Genomic DNA, 23,775 nt, shown 5'->3' on the forward strand with positions numbered 1-23,775 from the left:
TTTATATTCAAATTTATACTTTGAAAATCGATGCCGTTTCTCCATTTTAACTAAGCAATTTTTTTGCTTACTACTGTGAATTGCAATATATTAATTTTGCTCCATTTTTTCTTGTCGAATTTAACATCAAAATATTACAAAAATTAATTTAAGAATTTATATTCAGGTTTATATCATATCTGATTATATATGTATGTGTATTATTGATTATTATATTTTTTCCTTGCAACTTTGAACATTAATTTTCTCAGTATTTTCATATCGAACTTAGCATCGATATATTTTACTCATCCAACATAATCGGTTTCAACACAGATGTTACCAAAATGGTGGCTCTAGCAGGGCGCAAATACTCAAAAGTCACACACACAGACACAAATTCCATATGATGTGTGTGCGTGTGTGTGAGCGAGAACATTTATTTTGATAAACCGCACATGTAGCGCAGAGAAATACGTAAATATGCGACGAATGAAAACTGCAAAATCTATCAATAAACCGCCGCCAATACAAGCTGCAGCAAAGAAGACCAATTTCGATGGTGACAATGATATACAATTTGAAGTGGAACTCTGTTGGTGCGTGCAGCAACTGCAGACGGCGCTCCAGAGCGGCAATCTGAGCCAGAAAGTTGGTAAGCTCGGCCCGGATTTGTAAATTATAAATGAAAACAAATCGTTCAATGCTAACCTACAGCTGAGGACACTACCAAGAATTTGAAGGTCTTGACGAGCCAAACGGCGCCACTCATCAAAAAGCGTCAGGTCATGAAACTGGCGCTCGGCGATTACCGTTCGAAGATGCAACAGGAGGAGAAAAAAATGCTGCTAGGTAAGAGGAAGAAGAATCATAGTGAGAGCGAGAAATATAAAGAAATTATTTAAAAGTAATTTAGCTATTATTAATTATATATATGTAAATGTTGTTTTGTATGTAAAAATAGATGGATTTCCATATTAGGCAGATGTACATACATATGCACATACATATGTAGGAATACAAGAAGTATATGAACCAAATGTTAAATATACATACATACATACATATGTACATACATACTTTAATTGTTATAAAGACTGCATTAAATACATATGTATGTATGTATACTCTAATAATATTTGTTTACATTGAATATAGTACATAGAAAAATATATGGAATGGAATAAGCAACTAATGAAAAGCTGAGACAAGAAGATGGAAGCTCAAGTTGAAATAAGTGAATTCCAGATTATATCTTATGGATTGACATATTATGTGACTATAGAAAGATCCATGTTTAAAATTAATCAACATAAAGAACGATATCTGTAAGCTAATGTATTATTAGTTGTAGCTAATTTATGAAAGATATATGTATATAGTATCTGATTCAGATAACGATCTTGTCAATTAGAAAGAAACCCGATATTCCATTTAATTTCTATATACTTATGTATATTAAGCTTAATAATCAGATGGAAATATTAATGCATCATATGCCTCTCGCTCTCGCTCACTATGTCCCTTTCCAATTCATGTTTATCTCGGACATCTCTTGCTTACAACAATCTTCTCTGTCTTTAGCATCGAAACAGATTAAATTCACAACTGCTGACGAAAACAAACCGAAATCGAGCTTTGTTAAGAAGTCGGCGTTGTTGACGTCCGGCAAGGACTTTCGCTTTAATTTTGCGTTGCCCAGCAACAACAACAATGAGAACGAGGCAGCTGCAGGCCAGGCTCAGGACGTGCCCCAAACGGCTGCAGCTGCCACAAACATCAGCAACAGCTTGCAGCTGTCCACTGGCAAGGAAGAGCCCTTCAGATTCAACTTTGAAATTGAGAATGCGCCAGAGGACATCAACTTCGCTGGCCTAATGCTAAATAGTTAAACTTTTATTAAATATAGTTAAGTTACTAAAGAAATCCATGTTGTTTACATCTTCATTAAAGGATGACAAAAGTTTTTTTTTTATACGTTTGGGCATTAATGTTGGCTGTTGCTCAACGAATGCGTAAATACTCTTTATTTTATTTTATTTATTTTAATTTTATTTTTGTTTACTAATGCAACTAAAGCAGCGTAACTGTACAATAGCAAAAAAATGTTTACTGCACCGACTACAAATGTCTGCGAAATTGATGTGTTTTTTATGAAAAATGAACCCAAAACCAATTGACGTTGACTTAAGAATAGAATTGGAATTGTACTGGATTTATGTTTCCTGCTGCGCCACCCGTTTGCTGCTGATAGACCTCGATTGTGTCGCCCTCCTCCATTTCCAGGGAGGTGGGTGTATCGTTTTCATTGATCGGCTGCCCATCGAAACGAAATCGTACCACTTGCATAGACAGACCCTAAAATGCACAGATAAAGAGATTATGTTAGTTCTCAATGTGATATTCCATGATTGTTTGCTATCTTTCACTTACGGCACGGTCACAATAGGCGTTCATTAGCTTACGCAGCGGAGTGTGTTTCTTTATTTTGAATTGAACAACTGCATTGTCCTGGCCCAGGACCTTCAAGTTGATGTGCTCAGTTTCAGTCTAAGCGGCAATCAAAATAATCAGATATTTAAATTGTATATATCAATCCATTATATATTTACATAAATACAAAAACAAAAAATCACGGTTCAACATAAAAAAAAGTTGAGACTAAATTTGTTTTTGCCATGCTTAAATTATTGAAAACATGTTTCATTTTTTTCTTTTGGTATTTGGCGCATACAATCGCGCTTGCAAGTGTGTGTGTGTGTGTATATGTATATTCACTACACGCCGGCTTTTTTCGCACTAGCCACAATTTATTCACGAACAATTTTTACCTGGAAACAAACAAACTTCGTAGAATATTTACCTTCTTTTCTTCAGACATTTCTATTATAATTTTTCAGTTTCCGACTATAGACTATGTATACCGCAGCAGATATTTCGTTAGAATGAGCAAAACAACTCAACGTTGTCAGCAAAGTAAGTTTGACACAACAACAAAAGTAGGGATGACCGATAACAACTATCGTATTTTCATGCTCACGCATGAATCAGTTTCATCGCAGTTTCATGCTGATATTGTCAACGCTAAAATGTATATATGCAAAGAGTGATGCGCTATTTCGTTCCGGAACTAGTTTTTGATGCGGCTCTACCTGAACTGGCCTAACTTTTAAGTAAAATATGTATTCATGTTACTATACCATTGTCAAGGTAAACAAATAATTAAAAGGCAAAGTCAAGTTTTGTTCTTTTTTTGAATAATACGATAATCTTTATTCTATTAAAGGTAATATGAAAAATACTCAATATGGAAGTTATTACTTTTCTATACATAATACATGCATATATGTATGTATATAAATCTATATTCGTTTATATAGAGATACATATATGTACACATATGTGTATATGTATATGTTACATTTACAATATTAACTCTATTGGTTTATATATGTACACAATTTTAGATTTGCATTCTGTTGTTGTGTTAATTGATTGAATATTTTATTTACTAATTTTTGCGTACATACACAATCATACATATGTATGTATGTACATCTATATAGCACTTTCAATTTCATATTTATGTATGTACATATACATATATGTATGCATGTGTGTATGTTTGTATGTTTCTTTGTTTGTTTGTCGATTTCTCATTATTGTATTCACTGATATGCATTTATTTAATTAATAATTGTTGAAAACAAACAAATGTACATATGTGTACATATGTTTGAGTATAAAAAAAGACACGCTTATAATCAAATATGTATGTATGTATGTATCATTAGCTTCGCCTTTCTTCTAAATATTTAATGTTCATGCTATGCGTATTCAAAACTCAACTGGAACTGGAACTGTTTAGGGGATGGGAGAGCTCTTGATAGCGGGTATCGCATAGATCACACACACATACATACGAGCTTGCTTTCGTGTATGTATGTGTGCATGCCTGGATTGCATGAGCCTTGTTTGTTTTGCTTGCATACACACACCCACATGCATATTCATTGAAAAGGATTTCGAAAACTTCACACACACATACATACATAATCATAGATGTAATGGACATTTAGATGTTTGTTTTTTTTTTTCTTTTTTGAAAAAGCTTAACAATTTAATTAATATATGTAGGTAAAAAATATATCTAATTTTAAATGAATTGTTTTCTAACTACCTAAATGTTACGATACACACATACATAAGAACATTTGCTTTTATTTTTTAACTACTTTAATTTGATGATATACATACATACACTAGCATGCACATACATATATTCACATAGAAACACATTTTGAGGTACAAAATAAAAAAAAAAATTAGTTTTTTTCCTTTGACATGAAGATTCAGATAAAAATTTAAATTTTCATAATTCAGTTTTCCTTTTTTGTTATATATAAATTCTGTTAGTTTCGGCTGAATATATGTATGTAAGTACATAACTGTTTATCTATGTATATATAGATAGTTGCTGGATTATCCGCACTAACTAAAGTTGAGCAATTCTGTTTTTTTTTTTTTTTTTTTTTCATAATTCTTGTTCTATTTATAAGACTTCTTCATGAATACTTCACTATATATATGTATATAGAATTTTCTATATTTACATAAATTATTTATAATTTTTGTTAATTATTGTTGTAGCTTTTTTGTGTTTCTTGTTGTTTGTTTATTTGGTAGGTTTGTTATTCAATTTTAATATTGCTATAATTAATATACTTTCGTTCTGTGGGTCTAACGTACATACATATATATATGTACATACAGATTTATACATACATATATAGGTCTGCACTAGGTACAGTCGTGGGCTATAACTTATTAGTGGGGCATACAGAGGCATTTATGTATTTCTCCCGCTCATCCGATTTATATAGATTTATTTCCATTTATTTATATTTATATATGGATGTATGTATGTATGTATATATACATTTATCTACTCTATCACAATTGGAGAGTGCCTAATTTCAGTTAGCAAAAAACAAAAAAAAAAAAAAAACGTCATTAGGCCTAGCTTAGCTTATACACACATCGATCTAGAATATGTTTAGATATACTATATATTTATATATGCATATAAAACGGATTTAACAAATTTGCTTTAACTAAATAGCATTATAAACATTGAGAATTTGTTTTCTATACATTCAGAGAGGGAGATAGATATAGTATATATCTAGATATATATTATTCATATGTCTCTTTATTGTTTATATGTATACATACATATACATATATAAAAGTACAAAATTGTAATTCAATTCTAGTTTGTCTAAAAGTTTTTCGTGTTTAATTTCTATTTACTTTTCTTTTTTCAATTACTTTTCCTCTTTCTTTATCTGTTTTGTAGGTACTTTTCGTACTATCATGATCGAAATGTTGCATGTAAATGAGTTTTATATTTCATAGACAAATCATTTGCACTCGCATGCACTCGCATCATAACAGTTAGTATAGTTAGTTATAGTACAGTTAGTTAGAAGCTTTTTAAGGTACTTAAATGTTTCTTTAAATTTCCATTTCAGTGGTAAGTTTTTAGGCGACACACACACATGCATAGGATAGGATCTGTGTATGAGAGAGTGTGTGCTGTTTGTATGTATGTGTGTGTATGTGTAGGTATATATACATATATATCAAACTAATTTTTCGCATTAGAAACCTAACTCTAAGTTATGGATTATAAAAAAAATAAAAGAAAACAAATTTGTATATAATTATAAAAACAAAATAAAATTGTATTTCATATTTACACATATGTATACTTTTTTTTAATAATAAAAATAAAAAAATAATACAAAATATATATATACATATACGTTTATATATTTTTTATTTACTTTATAAAAAAATAGATTTAATTACTTTGTCGATAGATATTTTTTATGAATTTCATATTTATTCATTTGATGCACAGCTACGGCCATAAAAATAGTAGTAGAATTAATAATATATATTAAGTTCCAAATGGTTTTCAATATATTGGGTTTATCACTAAGATTTTTTCCCAACTGTACTACTACTACTATTGGTTTGACCGCAGGTGTATATACATATATACAATAAATATGAAAAAACATATATGTATATTCGTATTTATTTTAATATTAAAAAAAAAATAATAATAATATATATGAAATTAATAAAATAAATATTTTTTAAATACAGATTTTCTCTATTATTTTTAGTAAATATTATAACTTGAATGATTTATTTACTAGACTTTCATAACTTTTTTTTTTTTTTTGCTATTTAGAAGGAATTTGTTGACCGCTGTTTCATATATGTATGTAAACATATACACTATGTATGTACATATACATACATACACACACATATATGTATATATTATATATATACATTCAATATATTTCTTGAATTCTCAATTTGTTTAGAATATTCTTTAAATTAGGCTTTTTGGTATATGCATTGACATATGTTAGGTTAGATTGAATAGCTACACACACAGGCACAGACACGCACACACACTCACGCACGTACACAAACACACTCACATACATACATACATATACATATTTCATATATATATATGTTTAGATTATTTAATTTATATAAATAAAAATGCCTTTTTTTATTTTTATTTTTTTTTTTTCAATTTTCAGTTTGTGTTTTTTTGTTGGAAATTAAAGTAAACATTTATATAGCACAAGGTATATTACGTAAGCCCGTATAAAAAGTGTAAAATGTTGTTTTTTTTTTTCATTACGTTGTTTGTTTTTTTGTTTTTGTTTTTTTATAAAAGTTACAAATGTTCATATAAAAATAGATATACATACATATAAAAAAATAAAGTCAAATAGTAATACACGCACGCACCCACACACATACACACACGCACACAAATACACACATGCGCGACATACCCTAGAAGGAAAAATAAACAAAAAACAAAATATGAGAATGGTAGAAAAATGAGAAAACTTTGCTATTCATGGCAGTAACACCAGCTATAAAAACTTGCAACAAAATATCAGATAAACATATTTATAGAGAGTTGGGTTGTTTAGCGTTAGGCTTCACAGGGTATGTCCATATCGATCATATGTTGATTTGTGTTTCTTCTTTCCATTTGATACAAAAAACAGAACTTATAAACTTATTAAAAAACTTAATGTCAGAGGATTTTATCTAAATTAATTTTTTTTTGACTCTCTTCTTTTTCATAGTTTTTAGTTTTTAGTTTTTGGTTTTGTTTTGTTTTTGTTTTTGTTTTTCTTATTTCTTTATATATAGTATATGTGTATAACAATTGGAAAACAATTAGTTTAGAAATTCTAAAAAGGATCTCGTCTCTAGTTGTTAATGTTCTTTAATGTCGTGCTTTAAATGTTAATATTGATAGATATATATATATATGTTTATATATCTATGCCTAAATAAACTTTCACAATCACTATATATATATACATACATATATAGTACATTTACATATATATATATATAAATATAGATAATATGTGAATAACAAAATAAATATGTCTACATACACACACATGCCCTATAAGAATATATATATATATATATATATATATACATATATCTATATATATATACATATAAAGATACATACATATATACATATATGCACATCAAATCAAGTACAGAGCATTACATATTTCTGTATATACACTATCTATTCGATTTTGTATATTTTCTGCTTATTTGTTGCTTGAGAGTTGATTTCTTGTCTCTGCTGGCTGTTGCTTGGTAATATATGCTGGAGTTTCCGCTTCAGATGCTTCACATATACACGCATACAGTTGTATATACATATATAGAGATATACATCTATATGATATACATCTGTCTGTTTATATATATGGGCATGTATTCCTCTCTCTCTCTCTCTGTCTAATGTCATTCGTTTCGTCTCCCAGCCAGCACATACTCCATTCCGACTTGCTTTCTATATATATATAGACCTTTCCTTCTCTAGTTAAATTTTTATGATTGGGTCAGTCTGCTGTTGACCCGTTTAACATTTATATCTAGTTAAAGTTAAGATGACTTTGGCCGCTTGCTTTTCCTTTTGCTTTTGCTTTTTCGTTTGCTTTTGCTGTTGCTGTTGCTGTTGCCTTGAACACTTGTCGCCATCGTCTTTTTGTTTTTATTATTTTTTATTGCATTTCCGGTTAACGTCGATTTCTCGTCTGCGGTGATTTGTTGTCGCGGTGCTTTCAGCTGCTTCTAGTTGGCCACCAGCAGCTGCTGGTAGGTGGAGCCGCTGCCATAGAACGAGCTGAGCCCATCGATCAGTTTGCTATTGTTGCTAGTGTTGCTGGCAGCTGCCGTATTGCTGCTGTCCGGCTGATTGTTGCCCGCTGCAGCTGATGGGGCTGCTGTTGCTGCTAGGCTGGCAGTCGTTACGTCTGCCTGAGGATTGCTGTTGCTGTTGCCGTTTGCGTTGCTGTTGCTGTTGCCGTTGCTGTTGCTGTTGCTGTTGCTGTTGCTGTTGCTGCTGCTGTTGCTGTCGCTGCCGCTGTTGGCCACATTGCCGGCAATGCCAGCTGTGGGCGTGGCTATTGGACTATTATCGGTGGACGATTCGCCAGTAGCGACGCCAACAGCCGAATTGGGCGACTCCTCGATGCCAACGATGACGCTGCAATCCGTATCCAGGCCGAAGCAACTATCGCTGCTGTTGGCATGCTCCAAATGCTGTTGCTGAAGAAGATGATGTTGCTGCTGTTGGTGGAGGTGATGCTGCTGCTGCTGCTGCTGCTGTTGATTGATCATAGTGGCGCCTGCGGCATTGGCATTCACGTTGACATGACCATTGCTAAAGTAACATGGGTCCAGGTAAGTACTGAAGCTATTGCTGCCAGCTGCAGCGGCTCCCCCATTGTTGACGACTGCTGCAGCTGCTGCTGCGGCGGCGGCGGCGGCTGCTGCTGCTGCTGCTGTTCCGCCTGCAGCTCCAAACAGTCCCAGATTGCCCGCATCCGCATTAAAATGATTCTCGTATAGACCACGCTGTCCATTGTATTGCGGATACAGGCCCATCGAAATGTTTGAATAGTAGAACGGATCGGCTGCAGTTGGTGGGGCGACGTTCGGTCCACTGCCCTGATTGCCGGCCAAGGTCAGCGGATTCGGCGAGAGGGAGCGGGCGGGCGATACGGCATCCAGGCCACCGAATGCCGATGCCGAGGAGCCGCCCACGGTGTGGCCATGGTGCAGCTGCTGCTGCATCGCACGCTGTTTGATGTAGTTGGAGAACTCAGTGGGCGACATGCGATACGAGCTGCTATACAAGATGAATGAATCAGTTTATGCACATATATATATATATATATACTCTATCCTGCAGTCTCTCTTACCTGTTGGTACGCTTGGAGCTAGTCTTCAGTTTGGTGCTGCCGAACTTCGTCTGGGCAAAGGTGGCCGTGGTGAATGTGAGCGGTGCCTGGGCGGCGCGCTGCACAAAGCCCGCGCCGCCGCCGCCGGTGGCTGTAGCATTGGCTGTGGCTGCATTGCTGCTGCTGCTGCCCGAGTGAGTTCCGGCAGCGCTGGAGCCAGCAGCAGCACCACCGGCACCGGCAACGCCGCTGCCGCCGCCATTGGGATTCGGGCTGCCCTTGTAGGTGGGCGAGCCGCTCGAGGCGGCCGAGTGTGGCGACGAGCCGGACGACGGCAATGGCAACGGCAGCGGCAATGGCAATGGCAGCGGCAACGGCAACGGCAATGCCTTGGGACTTAAGCTCAGGTTATTCATGGTCGTGTTGACCACATCGATGGGACGGAAGCATTGAGCCTCCGGATTGAACGTTTTGGTAACTTCACGATCGGCCGAATGACTATCCTCGGGATTATCATTGTTCTCTGTATAGAGTATCTGAAACGGAAATACCATTAGTTATCGGGAAAGAAAGAGACAGATAGAGTGGGAGAGAGAGAGAGAGTCTCACCTTAACAGCGCCCTTTTCACCTATGCGATAGGACACCTCGCCGGGATCCACCCAGACGGACAGCTCGTTGGGCAAATTCTCAAGTATATCGGTTATGGGTACGCCGCTCTCGCGCGCCGCACGAGCCAGCACCGAATCAATGGGATCGCCAGTTTTGAGACAGCGGTACGCCGAGCCCTACAAAGGAGGTGTAAATATTAGAAATATTAGTTATATATGATATTATGAGGAAATATATGATATATGATAGATTAAGGATTATATATTATAGATTATAGATGATAGATGATAGATAAATAGATATATGATATACGATATAAGATATAAGATATAAGATAAAAGATATAAGATATTAGATATAAGATATAAGATATAAGATATGAGATATAAGATATAAGATATAAGATATGAGATATAAGATATAAGATATAAGATATAAGATATAAGATATAAGATATAAGACATAAGATATTAGATATAAGAAATATAATAGATAATAGATCATAGATGATAGATGATATGTAATGATTGATAGATATTAACCATGATGTTTATTATCTTTTTAAGCTCACCTTGAAGGGCTTCTCTGGGTACCAGTGTCCTTGGAACTTGTCGCGCAACGCCTTCTCTAGCTCCTCCCCGAATATGTTCACACGACGTCGCGGCAATTTGTTGTACAGATACGAAATGACAAAATTCAACGCCACTTGTATTTCAATATGCATTTTGATGGCCGCCCCCAGACTCCGCAAGCTTTGTTACACGATCGACGCTTGATCTACTGTATATATATATGCATTTATAGATATATATATATATAGGTATATTTATATATATATATATATATACATATATTTACAAGCTATATATATGTATATAGTTGTACAACATATATATAGAGATATTTATGCAACTCTTTCTTCAGACGAAATTCAAATTTGCAAAAAAAAAAAGTTTTTTAAAAATAATTTTTTTTCTCCTTATGCGGGGCAGTTAACGTATTTAACGGTTCACTTATTAACTTAAATTTGGAATTTTTTTATTTTGATTTTATGCGATTTTAGTTAATTTATTAAGTTATTTTTATTGATTTATTATTTTATTTATTTATTTTTTTTTGTTTGTTTTGTTTTGGTCGAAAAACTTTTGGGTTTTTGGTTTTTTGTTAATAATTTTTCTCTTTCTTGATCTGCTCTTGGCTTTTCTTCTTGTTCTCTGGTTTATGCCGTGTGCGTGTGTGTATGTGTGATTAATTTGTTGACTTTTTTTTTGTATTTTGTCTTGTTTTTGCTTAGGTCCAATGTCTGTTTTCTGTTGTTGTGTATTACACGCTGTAGTGAATATATTTATCAAACTGTTTCTCTGTGTCAAACGAGAGTTGTGTGCTCTATTTTGGTTTACTAACTATTCCTCATTCAGTTGACTTATCGGGCATGGCTAACTAGATCTTATATATACACATATGTATGTATGTATGTGACTTCTGTATACCTTAAATATACATATCTGCTTACATATGTTTCTCTATGCTTGTATATTTATCTACATCTATATGTTTTGGTTGTCTATTGCTCTTGGTAGTCTATTGTCTTTGGCTATTTTCTCTCTCTCTCGCTCTCCCTCTGTGTGTGTGCTCACAGCGGTGTGCAGTGCTCATAAGAATTATATGTTTAATAGTTTATGTACCTGGAAATAAAAGAAAAATATATAAATATATAAAATAATTTGATTGAAATATATAAATACTATATGGTAATTGTGAAAAATATAGCTAAGCAACTATACTATTGTAAGATTTTAGCAATCGAATGGACTCCCTCACTATGCAAATAATAATAATAATAAAAAAAAAGAAACAGAGTTTCCTTTTGCTTTCTTCAAAATTCCATTTACATCAAAGCAGGCGATTCTTTTATGTTTATTTTAGATAATCCTTTTATTTGTTGTATACTCATGGTATCAATATAAACAAAATAAAAATAAAAACACACAAAAAAACGAATAAAAAAAACAAGAAATACCAAAAAACATATTAAACAGTAAAAACTAAAAAAATAAAAAATTTATAAAAATTTTCGGGAAGTTTACGTCTTAATAACAATGCTACCTAAAAAACGCGATTTAGATGAAAAGCAAATTCGTAAGCGAAATATTCGATTGCGCTTCAAGAGATTGGTGCTAAATGTGATGCTGAATCAGCAATGGATGGATGATCCCGAGGAACAGGGCATCGTGATGAATGCTAAGAGGAACGTTGCCTTTCTCATCAGGCAGAAGCGGAAGACCGGAGTGCTGACAGTTGCGGTGAATATGTTCAACTTGATATATTCGATATACGATATGCAATTTGCTATATACGATTTACGATATACGATTTGTGACATTCGTTTTACGATATTCGATTCACAATATATTCTACTTAAGATCTCTTTATGTTTCATAGGAAAAATCTTTGCTGCGAACTCCCCATGCGAACCGCACGGTTGAGGATCGTAAGAAACTCTGCCTAATTGTAGCTGGTCTGCCGTGCTTCTCCCATCTGCCTCCAGTAAGTGTTTGCCTAGTAGCATATCGACATTCCAATTACCAGTATGAATTGGGTCTACAGAAACTACGAGTCCGGCTAATACCGTATTTAAGGTACTCCAACTATGGAGAAGATCGAATGCTAATACGACAAAATGATATACCGATTACGGTTTACTTCATGATATCTGGCGAGGTTGAAATGAGGAAAAACGTCATCGATAAGGTGCGTCCAAAATAGCTGAGAAATGAATTCTCATATATTTCTCCATATATTCTCTATGCATATGTCCTATTATTTTTGTTCTCCCTCATTCTATTGACATTTATATAAATCTCTATCCATCCCCTTGTTTCTATCATTCTTTGTCTCTACCTCCCTGTCTCTCCAGTTCTTTATTTACACGTTTTCTTTTATTTATATGTTCTCTTTTGCTCTTAATCTCATTCCATCAGTCTCTTTAACTGAAAGAGATAGAGAGGAAGAGAGGGAAAGCGAAGTAAGTGACATTTAAAGTAATCCCTTGACCCGGCCCACATTCAGGGTCATACTAGGATTTTCTTGCTATAATTATCTTACGATAATTTACGTTTACTAGAGCACAAAGAAAACGACCATGGTCTCCGAGGCGATTGTGGGCGTGGGCGACGTCATAGGCGATGTGGCCTTGCTCGAGGACTGCCTGCGACTTAACACTTATGTAACGCTTAGTAAGTGCTGAGACTCGGAAATGACAACGATGATAAAATCTCAGACTAAATGCCCATTTCCATTTCGTAGCACACTGTGAGGTTCTCTCCATTACCGACGATGAGTTCAAAACAGTCTTGGGTAAATTCATGAGAAAACAATGGAAGCAAAAAAAAATGGCAATTCGTTCGTTAACATATTTCAGTTTTTTCAGTGAAGAGCAGGTTAGAAATATATTATATATATACATGTATATATAATCAGATATATGTATGTATATATGAATATATGTTTTAGATGGTGCGAGCATGCGCCTATTGCCAGCTGGAGCAGTACGATCCACTGCAGTCAATCTACTCGGAGGACAGGGGAGCTGTCAGCTGTGTTCACTTCATATTGAGCGGCGAGTGCGTAGTTTTACAGTGCCTCAAAATGTTCGTAAGTAGAGATGCTACTATATATGCTATATATGTATACATATATTATCTATTCTATCTGTTGTTAGCGAGTGATCAAAGAGGATGGCACAAGAACGTACGAATTGATCTCTGTTAAGGAGAAGGAACAGGATATTTTTGTCAATCCCACAAAATCGGCCCGATCATTCAATAGCTCATTCCTCGACGAAGCGCAAAGAAAGGATAAACAATCTGAATCGGAGTTCAATATCGCTGAACTGCTGGCATCGTCATCGGACCTGAACACCGAGGAGTCTAGGCTGCTAAAAAAGGCGGTATTTATGCCTTATTTCGGGTTATTGAACTCATCGATAGCATCTAAATTCATTATACAATTTCAGAAGCGTAAAACGGGTCTGCGAGAAATTGAAATTGCTTGTGGACTTGCCAATGACACCTTAGTCAGTTCGAGTAAAAAAAAGTTACGAGGCTCCTCCAGGCGAATAACACCAATACACAAGCATTCAATGAATAGTATGTGGAAGGCGGATTACGAGGAGGACGAAGAGGGTATGGTTGCCTCTATTGATGAGGACGATGTGATCGATGATGATAAGTCAGTCAAAAGCGAAAACGGAAGCACAAAGAATAGCGATCCGAATAGCTCAACAACGAGATTTTCGAAATCTTCTACGATAATCGATAAGCAGCCATTGAGCGAGGTGGAGCTCACCACGACCGTAATCGGTCCCAAGCTGAGCAGGACCAAGAACGTAACTGTTGCTGCTACAGATGCATCGGGCTCAGGCGATTCAGACGATAGCTCAAGCTCGCTGCTGGGATTTCACATCCGCCATGAGAAGAGGAGTTTAGCAAATATGGTTAGTTAGACGATATCTAGGACACCAGCACAGTTAGTTGTATTTATTTGAAAGCAATCTTGTTTTGATAGCCCACAGAGACGCATTTCATAGATGTCGGCTCCATGACCTATGGCGGTATCTTTGGCCTGGGCGAAAAAATCACCCATCGTGTCATAATGGCCCGCACCGTGGTGCAATGTCTGCTATTGCCTCGCTATTGGCTCATGGCAACGGAACAGAATCCGGGCCACATCTGGTTGCGACGCAGATTCTCGCTGGAAACGAATATACCGTCGCGCGAGGAGCTGTTCAATCATTTCATGAAGACGCGCCGCTGGGAGAAGTTCAAGCATGATTATGTGCAGAGCACATTGGTTGAGACCAACAGCAACGGTACACATCTAGAAGATATACCCATTATCTGTCGCATTGTTGAAACTACAGAGACTATCTAAAGCAAATCGGATTGACTTTGGCTAACCAAATTCTATGTGTGTGTGTGCTCAGAAGACGGTTAAGTAAATTTCAATTAGGTGTAAAATTGTGCGCAGTGCTCCATTTTGGCTCACTGAGAAATTGACGGTTTTATAGTGAAATCCAGTCCGATACAATAAATGTACTAAATTTCCTGACTAACAGACTTTTTCTAAGTGAAACAGTTGTAAAGTCCTTAGGCATTTAAGATGTCTCGTGTAAGAAATGAAGCAAATTACCTAACCAAAATTGTTTTCTTAAGTTACGTCTCAAATTTCCTAACTAAAGGCATTATTGTTCATAAGTGAAACCGTTATAAAGTCCTCACCTTATTTACTATAAATCCATGCGAATTTATGGATTCTGGATTCTGCTTAAAGCCAATCAATTGACTAATTAAGTCTTTGTTATTTCTCACGCTAATTGTGAGTACCCGGTTTCTTCCATTCAATGAATATTTTAAAATCTCATAAAAAACGGCCTCTACTTGCACTTATGTATATACACACTCACACACACACACACACACAAACAGCTAGCTACGTCATTCAGTTGCAGACGGGTGCCCAATACGCTGCACCTAAATGTCAGCCGCGAATATAGGTTAACCATGGCCATCCCAAAGAGAGCAGCTAAAAACTAGTCCAGGCGAGAGCGAAAGCCGAACTGCATGTTCGTAATTGGGGCAAAGACGAGAGCGAACACCGAAAGAGCAAAGAACAAATAGCGAAATGTTGTTGTTGCTTTTTCCTTTTTTTTTTCCTCGGCTGCAGTTCATAATTGGAGCAGCGACGTATACGAACGAAAGAGCAAAGAGCAAAAGCTGCTGTTGTTGTCGTTGTTGCTGTTGCTGCTGTTGTTCTTGTTGCTCAAATTGCTTGTGCGTATGCGCAATGACATTTAAAACGCTGCTACACATACACAAGCACACCGCTATGCATGGCTATATATACATACACATGTATGTGTACAAGTGCATGTACAGCTTAATCGCGCTATTGCAGCTGTGTTAAATGCATTGATATATGTATGTATGCATATATAGCAGCACAGCTGTATGTATGTATTCGTATATAGGTACATTTGTATGTGTGTTTGCAAGTCTGCGCTCTGGCTGAAGGCCGTACGACTCAAAGCTCAGCGCTATGGGAAACTTAGCTTAATAATAGCCACGCACACACATACATTTAAACAGACGAAGGCGAGGCAAAGGCAAGCATAGTAAACACCGACGGGCGAATACCCTATGATATATATTTGAATGATATGAAAGCCCGTAAGAAAATAAATTGTATATGTTTCAACTTGATGAATTTTTTCTTATCAATACTCAGCTGTGGCATGTGTATATGTATATATGTATGTATTATATATAATTGCAATCACTTACGTGATATCTTATTAACGATAAGAGCCAATTATAATTACTTATAGATTACTCATTATTGAAGTGGTGCTTCAGGAAATATTTTCAAATAAATTTATATTTTCAATTGTACATAGTATACCAATGGTATACTTATGATTTATAAATTGATATTATATATAATTAATAAAAATATATTGTCTACTCCATGATCTAAGTTTAAGCCTAAGAAAAGCTACTGACATATTCCCAGAGAGCTTAATACCAGCTTAAATGCTAGTACAGAAATAGAGTACAGCATATGTACATATGTATGTATGTGTGTACTTATGTATAAGTATTACACTTTGCATGTATTTATATGTATCTACGAATAGGCATGCATGCATGTGTATGTGTGTGAATTTGTGTGAACTTGAAAAAGCTCAATTTTCACTTTTATGGACATGTAGGCAGATGTCGCTACATAAGATGCAGACAAATCTCCTTGGCGTAGTGCAATCCATAGAGCTGCCAGATGGTCGTAATTAATAAAGCCCCTCTGGGTAGGCAACATCCGGATGTTGATAGCTCATTATTGTTTATTTATATACTGAGATACACACATACATACACACACACACAGACACATACCACCCTCAATGTATGATAAGGTGTGTCTGTGTGCGTATGTACTTTATGCATGTGTGCAGAGTTAGGTCAAAGTGGCATCGCCATACCTTTTAAATCAACCTTTAAAACTGGTGGCCCAGATTTTATTGATTTTTATTGTGTGGCAAAGAGCAGCCGACAACGGCAACGGCGACGGCGACAACGACGACAACGACGACGACGACAACGACGACGACGTTGACGCCGCTGAAAGAGTGCGACGAGGAGAGCGAGAGCGAGAGCGAGAGAGCGACGGCTGAGAGCTGAGCGAGCGAGGCGCAGATGTTGTTGTGTTTACTTTTACATGGCATTTAATGCTGGCTGGAAGCATGTTCATCATCATCATCATCATCAATGGAGGGATGGTGACTAGGTGGTGGGTGGGTGGGTTTGGTTTGGTTGGCTTGCTTTTGGTTTGTTGATGATAATTATCTGCTTGGTTGCTGTGTGCAACAAATTGTCAAAATGCTTTTGAATGTCCAAATATACTTCAAGCGAAATGTATTTATAGAACCAACGGACTTCAAAGCTATGCATGTAACCATATACAGTGAAAGCTCTATTAAGCGGAACTACCAAACTACCATATACATACATATATGTATATGCATATATGCATACATTATATGCACACATTAGTCTTCTATCTGTTAAATAAGAAAGAGATTAAGCACAACGACTTACAAATTGAAATTTCCAATGCCAGCTTTTTCCAGTTTCTATGGATCTATGTATTTATTATTTCTTTTTGCAATTTCAAAAGGAATTATTCTCGTTTGTTGATTTTTCCTGCCAATAATTGCATCAAATACGAAAGCAATAAAAAAAAGTCGATTGAAGATAAAAAGTAATATCCGTGTAACGGAACTTGTTCGTCAATTGGGCTTTCACTGTGTCTGCTGGCATAGCAAAAGCCTTCCCCTTTGGGTCATATGATGGGTTTTCAAGGAAAAGGTTCCCCCTGACCAAAATCAAAGTTTCCATCAAAGTTTTATCAGCTTATCTTTTCAATTAAATTGTTGATTTGTTTTTCATGGGCCACAAAAAGGCATAAAATTATTAATGAAATGTTTGTAAAAGAAAAAATCAACATAAATATTAATTAATTAAAAGTTGAAATCTCTCCGAACACAAATGCAATTAATTTAATTGAAAACACATTTTTGTTTGCTTCACATTTGTTTTAAAGCTTCAATTTATTGAGAGCCTTGAATGGAAAATCATTTAATAATATAATTCCTATGTCTTTCGCTAGCAATTCTCTCATTTCTTTGCTGTTTTATTTTTATACCCTGTAGGCATTACGAGACAATTTATCTTGTATAGTATATATGATGGGCTAATATCTTGGCATACTAATATTATATGTAAATACATATTTTTGTAATGTATCAGACGTTCGATATATATCGAATATATATATTTAATAACAATTTCAATCGTATGCAGGGTATTGACTAGCTGATCATTGGCTACAACTCTTGTTTGCGTAATTTGTTGTTGTTGCTGTTTGTGGTCTAGAAACTTTTACAGCATTACCGTTATGTGGCATATAGCATATTGTGGTGTAGGGCACGACAAAGTGCTTTCAAATGGGTTGGCTTTGGAATTGCGTGATATTATGGCATTGTTCGTGCAGTCAATTAAAAGTGTTAGAGTATTTGTTGTTGTCATTGTCATTGTTGTTGTTGTTGTTGTTGCTGCTGCTGCTGCTGCTGCCGTTGTCATTGCCGTTACTTTCTGGTTTCTTCAATTAGATAGCTTTAAGTTAATTAACTCTTAAGCCGTCGATTATGAATACACCGTGATAATGGGAAGGTAAGGTAGGGCATATGCCACAGTCCTATCGCTAGATGTCTACGGATCTAAATATCTGAGTGGCCTTCGAATAGCTTGTTTGTCGATAATTAGAGCGTACGTAAAACCATATTGGTATATATGTACGTACATACATACATATGTATATGCACTATACAGACTAATGACTATTTGTGTATGTATGTATATACGTTAGCTTGCATGTCTGTATATAAAGTGGGAGGACGTATTTTGTTGTTGTTGTTGTTGTTGCTTTTTCTATTTTGTTATTCTTGCTTGTTTCTTTATGCTGCCAATAATATGTGTAATCCAGTTCACATGTCAGTGTCAGAAACAGTTGTTGTTGTTGTTGTTACATCACGCTGACTATGCACGTATGTACATACATATGTTTATACTATATATGTATGTGCGTGTGTTTGTGTTTCCACAGTTGTTAATGCAGTATTGAACAACTGTTCGAATTCCCTTACTTTAACTGTTCTTCTGCAGCTGGCACTAAACTCTCAACAGAGAGCAACAGAGACGATTACATAAATACAAATAAATGGCAAACGTGATGTACTAATACCAACATACACACATACATTTACACAGATGTACAATTATATTTACTTAAGTACATATGTGTACATTTGTGCAGCTGATTTTCTTTTTTTTTTTTGTTCATTTAGCTTGCCAATAAATTTCACTGTTTTTGTTTTTCAACCTTTTCGTTGTTTATCTTTAGCGTTGCACTTTCGCATTTACATATTTCACATGGGTTTTATATGTAAGTCTAAGTATATGTATGTGTGTGTTAATTTTCACTTACACCAAAGAAAAAGAAACAGTTAAGCGCAAGCCTTTTTTCTATTCATTGCATAATTCCTTTTAGGTTATTCGCTGTTTAGCACATCTTTAAAAATTGAGTGGACACAAAGCACACGCACACATACAGCTACATTAACACACACGCACACACACACGCGCGCGCACATAAGCACCTGATCGTGTACTTAATATTATAAAATCGTAAATACACTAAATTATTTTTCACTAGATATGACGGGAAATATTTTTCACTGACTCGTCTCAACATTGAGCAGCGTTTGCCTCTCATTTGCCCCCGAAGAGCATGTACCACACTAACACAAATGCAAAGGCGGGCAGGCACGGACAAATGCACACACATACACCCTAAGAGAGGCGTAAGCTACGACAGCTCACGCTGCTCTGCTCCCACTTACGCATTCTCACAATCGGCTGTCGCTTATTTACGTTTTCGCTGTATTTGCTGTAAAGCTCTCTTCCCCACCGCTCTCTCCTACATCTGGCAGGAGTAACGGCAACATCGTCATCATCAGCAGGCAAGCAAAAAAATTTGCTGAAGACAATTTGGCATAACAACACAAAACAGCTGACAGCCTTTGCATGTGTTTACATCTGCGTGCGTGCGTATAATATGGTAGTATCTGTGTCTGTGCCTGTGTGCGTGTTCTGTATGTGCTTTTGAGCACATTTTGTTCAGAACTTTACCACTGTGTCTCAGTATATTTCTATCAATTTGCCACAATTAAAATGCTTTTGCTCGTACAATTTTGTTATTATTATCGGAGCTTGTTTTTGTCAATAACAAAATGCACGCACGTTATTATTGGCAAATATCGTATCGGAAAACAGCTGATGTTATTCAACATTAAATACAATGGGAACTGTTCGCTGCTGCTAATTTTGTCTGCTTTTGTGTGCATACATACATACATACACAAAATAAACATGCACACATACAGACATATGCATGTACATGTGTGCGTATGTATGTCGGTACGAATGTACCTACTATAAGTGACAGCAAAACTAAAGCACATGATTTTTTTTTATCTCTGCACACATGAAAATTGAAATGACAAATACGTAAATATGAACAACTGTAGATATGTATGTAGATATGTATATCTGTATGTAAGTATCACATCTAACATTTGTAGAGATATTTATGCACTAGTCGTCTACGAATTTATATATGTACATACATATGTATGCATGTATTTATGCACAGCGTACGTATGTATGTACATATGTATGCCAAATGACGTTTGTACACACACATATACACTCAAGCTAACATGCATTCCGATACATACTTATCCCTGTACATATGTACATACATATATGTATGTATGTATGTGCACACATATCTAAAAAAAAATGTTAACACTGTCAAGCCACTAAAACGGATTTGTGGTTAATCGAAATCGAATTGAATACATAATAAGAGGAGTATTTAGCATTTAGTTTTCTGGTGCAGAAGAAACATGCTTAGGATATGTACGCACGCACATACATATGTATGTATGTATGTATGTACCTATTTACGTATTGCTCGTCGAGTCTCGTAGCAGCTAACAGCTGAGTGCAGACTATGACGACAAATTGCTGCCAGAAACGAGAGCAGGCCATAAGTGAGCGGGAGAGCATGAGAGGACGCACTTGTTTTATTCATTTGATTTTCAATATGTACGTTTGCATGTGTTTAGGTGTAGGTGTAGATGTAGCTGTGTGTGTGTGTGTTTGTGTGCTGCTGCGCACGGGAAGCAAATACGTAAAAAATAACTTAGAGGCAACAACAGCACTAGGCTGATGGAACGTGTCCGCATTCATTTTTGCTCGAGGGGTTGCGCGGGATGATGACTTGATGCGACTGAGAGTTGTGTTGAGTTGCGGGGGAGGGGGGCAAGAGCGACAGCCTCAACAGCTGGCCGAAGCACGAACACGAGCTCCACTGGCCTACTGAGCGATAACGAAAACGAAATGGAGTCAAATCGGCAACTGATTCTGCTACAAACGGGACAGGGGCAAGGAGAGCGAACAGGGACAGGGACATTCGGACTCGAAATTTGTGTACTCTATGTATCTCAATGCGTTTTGTTGTCGGTTTCTAGTTATCGCACACTGTCTATGTAGTGCACATGTATATGTACGTATGTATATTGTATATACGAGTATCTTTCACATTTACACACATCGTATGTGCATTTGTAATGCAAATTACAGTTACTTAAGAAAAAAAAAATACATAAAAAAAATATATATACTAATATGTACTATGTGTGAGAGAAGAACGACAAAACTAACATTTACTTTTGGATTTGGATATCACAACACAATATTTGATGTATTTATTTGAGCATATACCAAATGTATTTATTATGTTGAATTACGGTTGTTGTTGTTGTTGCTGCTGTTGCTATTGTTGTTGTTGTTGTTGTTGTTGTCGTTGTTTATTACGATGGGCGAGAGTTGTCGAGTTGTGTAATACGGTTTAGTTATTACATTTGCATTGCTATTGTTCTATGTACATATATTTAAGTTGATTTTTTGCCTAAATTTAATACCTAATTTGTTTTATTTTATTTTGTATTATTTTTGTTTTGCGTGTGTTGTGTGGGTTTTTTATTGTAATTTTTGTAAAACGCTCTGTCCCGTTACTTAATTGCAGCGCGCGCTACCAACGCCGTGTAGAACGTCCGTAGGTCTTGAAATCGTTGTAGTAACTGAAATGAAACTGAATTGACGCGCGAACGCGAAACTCAGTCAGCCAGCAACAAACAAATACGCGCTTGTACAACACCCACACACTCATGCTACGCACTCCCAGCCAGTGCTGCCAACTTTTTACCAGAATAAAAAGCTGTTTTTAGATGGAAGAAACGGAAAAAAAAGCTGAAAATTTTTACAAAAAAGCCTAAAAAAAAGCGGTTATTATAGTTTGATTGTTTTTTTTTTTTTTTTTTTAATTTACAAGATTTTTAGCATGCTATCTAATTCTTCGCGACTAGCATCGGTTTCAGAATCGTACGACCTGTTAGTACCTATCATGCGAAAATAATTTGAAGGAACTTTGTATTCATAGCAGCATTTGCCCAGTCTTCGCAAACCATATCTGTGTGTTATATTAAATAAAAAAGTAATATATATATCGGTATCATCTTTTCACTCTCAATAAAATATTACCTTATGCTAAGAATACTGTTTATTGTGCTTAGGCTCATTGAGTTCCTTAACTTGGACTTTACCAAGTTAAGCTGGCTAAATACGCGTTCCACCTCCGCGTTGGACCATGGTAATGAAAACATTTGCAGGGCAACAGCTGCCAAGTCAAGGAATCGGCGGTTGCCGCCAGAATCCTTGTAATTGGAGACTTCATTCCAAAATTCGGAGCTGTCATTAACGTTTTCCCACTTAACTAGATTAATATCATAGTACTGCCGCTCAATGTCGGCTATTCTGTCTACTTGGAGGTGTTCCAACAATTCTGTAATTACTTTTTTTTTAGTTGACACAATTTTATCAACGGAAAAAACGTCAATGTTTTTTAAGATTTTAAAATTGTCGGGGAGACTGCAGATAAAATCAAAATTATTTAACGGTCGGTAGAAGAATCTGAAAAATTGGTTACCTCTGCTTTAGCTGCTTGATAAGTTCAATAACAAAAGAAGAGCAGCGAGCACGAATTTCTTGTTCGAGGCCTGCATCGATATTTAAAGACTTGATTTTCTTTTCAAAATCATACCCTTTGTACATATCGGATTCTACATGCTCTTTTCTTACAAGTGGCAACCGCCATGTTAACCATGGTGCGCGCAGAGGTTTGTGCAAGACTTAGCTTAAGTGGGTTAGTGCTACTACGAACATCATATTAGCTAGGCAATAGCATCGTTATACAAAAAAATACAAATTAATCAAAGACTGATTCGATTAAAAAATCGAAGTATTAAAAAATCGAAAAAAGCTAATCATTTCAAAAGCCAGAATCCGTCCCGCCTCTTAATTTCCGCAATTGTCTCGGAAAAGCCAATTGACGGAAAAAAGCTAATTCGTCTCCAGCACAACATACCAAAAGCAACCTGCACAATGCTTGATGTGCCGATGTCGTCTTTAACGAACAACACGAACGTTGCAGTGCTCTCTCGTGCTCACACACCTCCTCTCGTCTTCTCTCTCAGCTCGCTTCTCTTGTGCTTTTTCCTGACAGCTACGATGGCTAAATTTGTTTTATCATCATAATATTGTGTGCTTTTGTTGTATA

At 35.8% G+C, this 23,775-nt stretch overlaps 4 protein-coding genes across 11 annotated transcripts; 2 read left to right on the forward strand and 2 right to left on the reverse strand.

The window, feature by feature from the left end:
- Nucleotides 1–360: 360 nt before the first annotated feature.
- Nucleotides 361–1,905, forward strand: LOC115564543 (UPF0488 protein CG14286). Its single transcript, XM_089264227.1, has 3 exons — nucleotides 361–634; nucleotides 697–831; nucleotides 1,564–1,905. Exons 1-3 carry the CDS (start codon nucleotides 463–465, stop codon nucleotides 1,869–1,871), a joined length of 615 nt encoding a protein of 204 aa, XP_089120353.1. The 5' UTR covers nucleotides 361–462; the 3' UTR covers nucleotides 1,872–1,905.
- A 99-nt stretch (nucleotides 1,906–2,004) lies between these two features.
- Nucleotides 2,005–3,003, reverse strand: LOC115564545 (small ubiquitin-related modifier 3). The gene is made up of 3 exons (XM_030388978.2): nucleotides 2,843–3,003; nucleotides 2,413–2,529; nucleotides 2,005–2,337 (listed from the first exon to the last, which is right to left on the reverse strand). Exons 1-3 carry the CDS (start codon nucleotides 2,858–2,860, stop codon nucleotides 2,167–2,169), a joined length of 306 nt encoding a protein of 101 aa, XP_030244838.1. The 5' UTR covers nucleotides 2,861–3,003; the 3' UTR covers nucleotides 2,005–2,166.
- A 3,166-nt stretch (nucleotides 3,004–6,169) lies between these two features.
- Tob (Transducer of ERBB2) lies at nucleotides 6,170–22,273 on the reverse strand. Of its 8 annotated transcripts, none has more exons than XM_089263332.1 (5): nucleotides 21,882–22,273; nucleotides 10,490–10,698; nucleotides 9,918–10,094; nucleotides 9,330–9,844; nucleotides 6,170–9,253 (listed from the first exon to the last, which is right to left on the reverse strand). In XM_089263332.1, exons 2-5 carry the CDS (start codon nucleotides 10,640–10,642, stop codon nucleotides 8,197–8,199), a joined length of 1,902 nt encoding a protein of 633 aa, XP_089119458.1. In that variant the 5' UTR covers nucleotides 10,643–10,698; nucleotides 21,882–22,273; the 3' UTR covers nucleotides 6,170–8,196. The 8 variants fall into 8 exon arrangements, with proteins under 8 accessions (XP_089119458.1, XP_089119454.1, XP_089119453.1 ...); XM_089263328.1 differs by having other exon boundaries at nucleotides 6,170–9,256; nucleotides 22,082–22,272; XM_089263327.1 differs by having other exon boundaries at nucleotides 6,170–9,256; nucleotides 10,490–10,695; nucleotides 21,882–22,272.
- Nucleotides 11,931–15,027, forward strand: LOC115564548 (uncharacterized). Its single transcript, XM_030388986.2, has 9 exons — nucleotides 11,931–12,221; nucleotides 12,361–12,465; nucleotides 12,526–12,669; nucleotides 13,043–13,154; nucleotides 13,225–13,358; nucleotides 13,432–13,572; nucleotides 13,640–13,867; nucleotides 13,934–14,413; nucleotides 14,485–15,027. Exons 1-9 carry the CDS (start codon nucleotides 12,018–12,020, stop codon nucleotides 14,848–14,850), a joined length of 1,914 nt encoding a protein of 637 aa, XP_030244846.1. The 5' UTR covers nucleotides 11,931–12,017; the 3' UTR covers nucleotides 14,851–15,027.
- Nucleotides 22,274–23,775: the final 1,502 nt, after the last annotated feature.

This window comes from Drosophila navojoa, chromosome X, assembly GCF_054131105.1.
Source record: "Drosophila navojoa isolate 15081-1374.11 chromosome X, UAZ_NAV_1.0, whole genome shotgun sequence".
Lineage (NCBI taxonomy): Eukaryota > Metazoa > Arthropoda > Insecta > Diptera > Drosophilidae > Drosophila > Drosophila navojoa.

Excerpts from the sequence above, each read along its gene's own strand:
- LOC115564543 (XM_089264227.1), top strand. The coding sequence starts at position 463 with ATGCGACGAATGAAAACTGCAAAATCTATCAATAAACCGCCGCCAATA. Across the intron at positions 635-696 it reads CAATCTGAGCCAGAAAGTTG|CTGAGGACACTACCAAGAAT; the intron begins GTAAGCTCGGCC and ends GCTAACCTACAG. Across the intron at positions 832-1,563 it reads GGAGAAAAAAATGCTGCTAG|CATCGAAACAGATTAAATTC; the intron begins GTAAGAGGAAGA and ends CTCTGTCTTTAG.
- LOC115564545 (XM_030388978.2), bottom strand. Across the intron at positions 2,338-2,412 it reads ACGCCTATTGTGACCGTGCC|GGTCTGTCTATGCAAGTGGT; the intron begins GTAAGTGAAAGA and ends TGTGCATTTTAG.
- Tob (XM_089263328.1), bottom strand. The coding sequence starts at position 10,642 with ATGCATATTGAAATACAAGTGGCGTTGAATTTTGTCATTTCGTATCTG. Across the intron at positions 10,095-10,489 it reads ACCCAGAGAAGCCCTTCAAG|GGCTCGGCGTACCGCTGTCT; the intron begins GTGAGCTTAAAA and ends CCTCCTTTGTAG. Across the intron at positions 9,257-9,329 it reads AGCTCCAAGCGTACCAACAG|CAGCTCGTATCGCATGTCGC; the intron begins GTAAGAGAGACT and ends CATCTTGTATAG.
- LOC115564548 (XM_030388986.2), top strand. The coding sequence starts at position 12,018 with ATGCTACCTAAAAAACGCGATTTAGATGAAAAGCAAATTCGTAAGCGA. Across the intron at positions 13,359-13,431 it reads GTTTTTTCAGTGAAGAGCAG|ATGGTGCGAGCATGCGCCTA; the intron begins GTTAGAAATATA and ends TATATGTTTTAG. Across the intron at positions 13,868-13,933 it reads CTAGGCTGCTAAAAAAGGCG|AAGCGTAAAACGGGTCTGCG; the intron begins GTATTTATGCCT and ends ATACAATTTCAG.